Consider the following 7566-nt stretch of genomic DNA (forward strand, 5'->3'; position numbering starts at 1 on the left):
CAGCAGGGCCATGTGAAGCCAAAGAACCATTGAGACACTGCAGATGCAAGGAGAATATTGTGACACTAAAGAAACTCATGGAAGCAAGGGTCCACTGAGACATTGTGGGGCCTCATGAAACCTACAGGGCATTGTGACACTGCACGGCCTTGATGAACCAAGGAGACACTGTGGTGACACTGTGGGGCCACATGGAACCAAGGATTCCTTTTTGATACTGAGGAACCTCATGGAACCAAGGGTCCATTGTGAGACTTTGAAACAACAGAGATCATTTTTGGAATACTGAATGTCAAGGAACCAAAAGTACACCTGACAGATTAAAGTCTCATGGAACAAAAAAGAGCATTGTGACACTGTAAGGCCCCATGGAACCAAATATCCATTGCAAATGTACGGAACCTCATGGAACCAAGAGTCCGTGGTGACACAGCAATGCCTTGTGGAACCAAGGAGTGCAAAGGTCTCAAACATTCCTCGCAGGGTTCTGCCTAGGAGAAGGGGAACCTCCTTGGTGGCACCTTGGGCTTGGCACATACCTGAGGAGTGTGTCTCTTTTCGATGGGGAAACTTAAAAGTTTTGGATTACTTTAAAAAACCAAGAAAACATCTTTTAGCCTGACTGCAGTCAGTTATCCAGCAAAGCAGGTCCAGGTGAATGAGGACAGACAACATGGGGTTGGGGAATGTGGAGCAAGATTGTCCACAGTGGGTCAGACCACAAGACACAGCTTCTCTGAGCAGGCCAGACCTCCTGAGGAGAGACCATGGACTCAATACCAATCACAGAATGCTGCATCACCTCTGCTCTAAAGAGCAGGAATGTGAATTTCTTAGAAGCTCTTTGAAATATTTCTTCATAACAGTATCAGGAAATCTCCCTAATGAAGTGCACCAGATCAGAGGGAAATCAAGGCAGGATTTGCTTTGTCAGGAATTGCTTGATCCCAGTGATCCTCGTGGTGCCTTTGGTGCTGAGACATTGAACCTCACACCTGAGAGGAGATTGCACAAACCTTTCCAGGAATCAGAGTCAGAAGAAAAACACAAAGCTTCTCAGAGCATTAATGGGTACCTCTGAGGTCCATCCCCAACACAGGCTCCTCATAAACTCCTTGAAGGAGAGAATTGGAGGCCATGATTGCACAAAATTTTTTCAGAGACTCAAAGAAAGGAAAAAGGAAAGTACCTTAAAAAAACTGAACTACCTTGAAGCATTAATGAGCCACTGAGTGTTATTACTGATAAAGGATCTCAAGAGACTAATTAAAGCAGATAATTGGAGGCAATGCTGGCACAAAGCTTTCAGAGACTCCAAGACAAAAGCAAAACCCAAAGTCCTTTGTAAAACCTGCAGTTCCTGGGAGCATGAAGGAGCCCCCCATGGCCATTCCTGACCAAGGCTCCCCAGGGACTGTTCCCAGCAGATCCCTGAGGACACTGGGATGTGGGGGGGATGATGAGGGCAGGACAGGGGGTGACAGTGCCCAGCCTTGCTGGGGCTGTGCCAGGAGGCCCCTGTGCCTCAGGACAAGGTGTCTCCTCCGAGCCCTTGGTGGCACAGACCCTGCTGTGCCCCAGGGCACCGAGACTTGGCTTCTCTTTGTCCCCACCTGTCATCTCTGCCTCCAGTTCTTGACTCTAATAGTGGCTTGGGGACACTTTCTCAGTTTTGTCCCTCTGTGGGACCCATTAAAACTTTAAGAAACTTTGGAGTTTGATTCTGACTTGGAGTTCTTGAGAGGTTTCTCCAGCTCCCTCTCAGGGACTGATGTTGAGGGCTTCAGCACAAACCCCAAGAGGGTCATTAAATTTCCTGTGCTGTGTCTGTGTTGCTCAGCTGGGCTGGGCTCCTGGCACAGAGGGCCATTCTAGCTATTAAGAAAAGCTTAAAAAGCACATTTCTCTAGATGAGCAGCTCTTTTCCCACACCAGCAGGGCTGGGGCACTGCCTGCAGCCACCCCAGGCATAGCACAGAGGCACTGAGAGGTTCAATCAGTCAGGGCGGGGAAGATGCTCAGAAGTGACTGGGGCAGAATCACTCCCAGCCCTTGACACAGGAAGCCTCTGGCTGCAGGACAAGGCAGCTGCAGCTCCTGGAATGATCTCCTAATGCTGGAACATCCCAATGCCTACAGACTCTGTGAGTACATTCTATGATTCTCTCTTGTCTAGAGCAGCCAAGGATGCCCAGGGCTATCCTGCAGAGCAGGGTCCTGCAGCCCAGGGTGCTGTGCTGGGGTAGGGACCCTGCTGCCTGCCAGGGACAGCTCTCAGCCAGCCCTGGGAGCTGCCCACAGCACTGGGGAACAGGGTCTGTGTGGAAGGAGACAGCTGGGAAGACTTGGAAGTGTTCTCCTTGTATGGTGAGGATGCTGCACTGTTCAAGACTCATGTGTCATGACTCTAGCATGACATTTCACTCCAGAATATTTTGAATTAGATTATACAGGGGGCATAGCAAGGCAGGAGCTGTTATTAAATCTACTGCTCTGGGTTACTTGGATGGGAAATAGCACACTGATATTTATCTCTCAGTTCAGGTTGAGACAAAAAAAAAAAATTCTCTGCATCGTAATAAAAAAGGTGAAAGGAGAAATCAGCACAAGTTCCCTTACAGGCAGCATCACTGTCACTTTTCTAGCCTCCTCAGGGTTGCTCTGATGCTGCCATCAGAGCCTGCAGGGGCAGAGATGGCTCTGGGCAGTGCCCTTTGGTGGGAGGGGTCTGCAGAGCAGAGCTGAGCCCCCAGGGCTGGGATGGGCTCCGGCACCACTGGCAGGGCCCAGCACTGGGCACAGGGAAGAAGCTGCTGGCAGGGACAGCTCCAGGCAACAGAGCCCTAGGCAGGCAGTTGGGGGGAAAGTGCCACCAAGCTCGGCTGGGATATTTAAATTCTGTCCAAACTGAACTATTCCATGATTAACTTTTTTACAGATCGACATGCCAAGCCACAGCAAATGTCCAACAGCAGCTCCATCAGCCACTTCCTCCTGCTGCCATTGGCAGACACATGGCAGCTGCAGCTCCTGCACTTCTGCCTCTTCCTGGGCATCTCCCTGGCTGCCCTCCTGGGCAACGGCCTCATCATCAGCGCCGTAGCCTGCGGCCACCACCTGCACACCCCCATGTTCTTCTTCCTGCTCAACCTGGCCCTCACTGACCTGGGCTGCATCTGCACCACTGTGCCCAAAGCCATGCACAATTCCCTCTGGGACACCAGGAACATCTCCTATGCTGGATGTGCTGCTCAGGTTTTTCTAATTTTCTTCTTTCTGGGAACAGAGTATTTCCTCCTGACCATCATGTGCTACGACCGCTACGTGTCCATCTGCAAACCCCTGCACTACGGGACCCTCCTGGGCAGCAGAGCTTGTGCCCACATGGCAGCAGCTGCCTGGGCCAGTGCCTTTCTCAATGCTCTGCTGCACACGGCCAATACATTTTCCCTGCCCCTGTGCCATGGCAATGCCCTGGGCCAGTTCTTCTGTGAAATCCCACACATCCTCAAGCTCTCCTGCTCCAAATCCTACCTCAGAGAAATTTGGATTCTTGCTGTTAGTGTCTGTTTTGCCTTTGGCTGTTTTGTGTTCATTGTTTTCTCCTACGTGCAGATCTTCAGAGCTGTGCTGAGGATCCCCTCTGAGCAGGGACGGCACAAAGCTGTTTCCACCTGCCTCCCTCACCTGGCTGTGGTCTCCCTTTTCCTCTGTACTGCAGTGTTTTATCACCTGAAGCCTCCCTGTATCTCCTCCCCATACCTGGATCTGGCCCTGTCAGTTCTGTACTCAGTGGTGCCTCCAGCCCTGAACCCCCTCATCTATAGCCTGAGGAACCAGGAGCTGAAGGCTGCAGTGTGGAGATTGATGGCTGGATGGTTTCAGGGACATTAAACTCCTGTCCAATTTCTGTAAATCAGTTGCAATAAAAATAATATTTAATAATTCTGTTTGTTTCACTTTGTAGGTTCTTTTTCTTTATTTTTTCTTATTATTATCCAAAAAGAATTTCATTTCTTGAGCTATTTCTCACTTTGCTTGCCTCCACCTTCCCTGTGGCTGCACAATGAGCCAATGAAAATGTGCCTTCTTCATGGCTTTGAAATAACTAAAGGATCTCCCAGCAAAGTTTTCTCCCGAGATACCCCTTTTCTTCCCTCATTTGGAGCTGCAGCAGCAATGTCTGTGTGCAAAGCTGGGGGCAGACACTGCCCTGAGCAGCACAGCTCTGGTGTCCTCTCCCAGCCAGTACAGCCCTCAGCCTGGGAGCTTGGGGCCCTCAGTGCCCCCCTGGGCTGGCAGAGCAGCACCAGGCATAAAGGGCATCTCTCCCGCCATGTGCCATTCCCTGCTGACCAGGGCCTGAGGGTCACTGTCCTGCTCTGGTGCTGCCTGGGAGGGGCTGTGCAGGGCTGGCCAGGCAAAGGCGTTTCCTCAGGGCTGGCTCTCTCTCTCCTTGCCTTGCCCGGGTGCTCCTGTCATTGATGATGGGCTCTCTGGGAATGACAGTTCTAGCTACAGGCTCAAGCCCAGCCCTTGGGCTTCTCCTGTGCAGGCTGAGCACAGCAATAGGGTGTCCCAGCTCCCTGTGCCCCAGGAGCTCTGGGCAGGCCAGGCTGGGAGGCTGGGAATGAGCTGACTTTCTTCAAGCAGTGCCGTGGACAGGACCCTTGATGTGTCCTCAGTATGCAATCCAAGCTGGGAGCTGCCTTCAGGGGACACTGAGGGACAGGAGTGTCCTTGGCCAGGAGTGGGGCTGGGATTCTGAGAAAGGCTGAGCCAGGTTGTTATGCTCTGGGTCCCTCTGCTCTCATCTGTGTCAGGCTGATTTTCAGGGGAACACAATCACTGCCCTCAATCTCAGAAAGGGCAGCTGGGGACAGATAGAGTGACAGAGAAGCTCCCCTTACCCTTTACTGAGCTACAGCCAATGCTCTTGCATTGCACAGTTCTCTCTGATCTCCCTGGACACACCAGGAAACCCTCTCAAACTGCCTTTGACCATCACTATTCCTCAGCCCTGGAATAGGAGATGCTGCAAAGTTCCTCTGCCTCAGGAGCAATTTGGACTGGTGAAGTCCAGCCCCAGGGCTGGCCCTAGCCTTTATTCCCATAACCCCACTGCTGCAGAGCAGAGCTGGCTCCTCAGTGTCCATGGGCAGAGCCCCTGGTGATCATGGCAATGGGGGCAGACACCAGTAGGGCTGCAGGCTGGAGGAAGGGCTCAGAGAAAAGGAAAATTGAGTGGTACAGAGCAGCATGGGCAGGGCAGAGAGAAAAGGCTTGGATATTGCTCAGAAAGTCTCCCCTGACTTGTCACTGTCTCCTCTTCAGCAGGACTCCATGCCCATATTGAAGAAATGTCCAACAGCAGCTCCATCAGCCACTTCCTCCTGCTGCCATTGGCAGACACACGGCAGCTGCAGCTCCTGCACTTCTGCCTCTTCCTGGGCATCTCCCTGGCTGCCCTCCTGGGCAACGGCCTCATCATCAGCGCCGTAGCCTGCGGCCACCACCTGCACACCCCCATGTTCTTCTTCCTGCTCAACCTGGCCCTCACTGACCTGGGCTGCATCTGCACCACTGTGCCCAAAGCCATGCACAATTCCCTCTGGGACACCAGGAACATCTCCTATGCTGGATGTGCTGCTCAGGTTTTTCTAATTTTCTTCTTTCTGGGAACAGAGTATTTCCTCTTGACCATCATGTGCTACGACCGCTACGTGTCCATCTGCAAACCCCTGCACTACGGGACCCTCCTGGGCAGCAGAGCTTGTGCCCACATGGCAGCAGCTGCCTGGGCCAGTGCCTTTCTCAATGCTCTGCTGCACACGGCCAATACATTTCCCTGCCCCTATGCCATGGCAATGCCCTGGGCCAGTTCTTCTGTGAAATCCCACACATCCTCAAGCTCTCCTGCTCCAAATCCTACCTCAGGGAACTTGGGCTTCTTGCTGTTAGTGTCTGTTTATCATTTGATTGTTTTGTGTTCATTGTTTTCTCCTATGTGCAGATCTTCAGAACCGTGCTGAAAATCCCCTCTGAGCAGGGATGGCACAAAGCCTTTTCCACCTGCTTCCCTCACCTGGCTGTGGTCTCACTGTTCTTCAGCACTGGCACATTGGCCTACATGAAGACCCCCTCTATCTCCTCCCCATCCTTGGATCTGGTGGTGTCAGTTCTGTATTTGGTAGTTCCTCCAGCCCTGAACTCCTTCATCTACAGCCTGAGGAACCAGGAGCTCAAGTCTGCAGTGTGGACACTGATGACTGGATGTTTTCAGGAACATGAAACTGCTGGGCAATCTTGAAAATTACTTGTAATAAAACTCATATTTGATAGTTCTCATTGGTTAAATTTTGGAGAATTTCTTTATTTGTTTTTCTTCTTTAATATTGTCCACAAAGAAAAACCTTTACTTGTGCCATCTCTCATTTTATTTGTCTCCATCTTTGCTGTGGCCGCAGACTGTCTTGATGAGGGTCTATTCTCCTGGTTGGTTTTAAATGAATTAAGGATCTCCCAGCAAAGTTTTCTCCAGAGATGATCCTTTTGTTCCCATCTCTGGAGCTGCAGCAGCAATGTCTGTGTGCAGAGCTGGGGGAGATCAGCACTGGCACAGCAGCTGTCCCCAGCAGCAGCAGCACTTGGTGTTGCCACTGCTGCTCCCGTTCCACTGCCCCGCTGCCCTCCTCCTCCTTGTGTTGCTGCAGGACCTGAGTGCTCTCGGGGCTGGGCACAGCCCTGGGGGTGGCAGTGCCAGGGCTGCAGCAGGGACAGGCCATGGGCACTGCTGGGGCAGCTCTGACACCTCAGGGAAGGGCCTGGGGTGTCCAGGCTCCTGCAGCCCTGGCCTCTCCCCCAGCTCACACTGGTGCCGCATCCTTGCAGGCACAAACACAACAGCACTGGCTCAGGAGCCCCTGTTTGCATTGCACAGAGCAGGCGTCAGCACCTCTATGCTGCTGCTGTGGGGAGATGGAGCTGAGTGAGCACAAATGCCATCACCCCTGGGGCCAGCAAGGGCTGGGGGATGGCAGGGAAACCACTCAGGATTGTCGTGGCCTCTGCAGTCAGCCAGAAAGTTTGATCCCATGACCTGTGACTTTCCTGTCCCACTGAAGACATGGTTGCTCAGAGCCCGGGCTTCCTGGCAGCCACCCAAAACTGCCCTGAGCATTTCTTTTCCTTCACCTTTGCTTTCTTTACTCTCTCAAAATTCTGATTTCTTCCTCTCTCCAATCCCTGTCCCCTCCCCTACAAACAGCCCATCCCTGTTTGCCCTTTCCTTTCCTCTCTAGCTCCACTCCCCATTTCAGTTCCTGAGTAGGCACCATGGGAACATCCCTTGGGGAGCAGGATCATCCTACAAGTGCTTCAGGAATTGTCTGCAGGCTCCTGCAGTGCCTCGTGCTACTCCCTGGCCAGAGGTACCACAGGCCAGGGGGGCACATCTGGGCTGGTGTGTCTGGGTGTGGGGCCCCCTCTTCTGGGCAGTGAGGAGGGGCTGGAGAGGCTCTGCAGGACTGACAGGATGGGCTTTGGGGCTGTGTGGAGAAGCTGAGG

General features: G+C 52.6%; 1 protein-coding gene and 1 pseudogene across 2 annotated transcripts; both read left to right on the forward strand.

Annotated features, from left to right (window-relative positions):
* Positions 1 to 1944: 1944 nt before the first annotated feature.
* Positions 1945 to 3894, forward strand: LOC306816873 (olfactory receptor 14C36-like; the record flags this gene model as incomplete). The annotated part of the gene is made up of 2 exons (XM_079333317.1): positions 1945 to 2144; positions 2939 to 3894. The coding sequence occupies exons 1-2, from the start codon at positions 2114 to 2116 to the stop codon at positions 3892 to 3894; spliced, it is 987 nt and encodes a 328-aa protein (XP_079189443.1). The 5' UTR covers positions 1945 to 2113.
* Positions 3895 to 5350: 1456 nt separating this feature from the next.
* Positions 5351 to 6310, forward strand: LOC306816872 (olfactory receptor 14A16-like; annotated as a pseudogene). Its single transcript has one exon. The product of its transcript is annotated as an olfactory receptor 14A16-like (transcript).
* Positions 6311 to 7566: the final 1256 nt, after the last annotated feature.

Source organism: Erithacus rubecula (genome assembly GCF_903797595.1).
Source record: "Erithacus rubecula genome assembly, contig: scaffold_954_arrow_ctg1, whole genome shotgun sequence".
NCBI classification, from domain to species: domain Eukaryota; kingdom Metazoa; phylum Chordata; class Aves; order Passeriformes; family Muscicapidae; genus Erithacus; species Erithacus rubecula.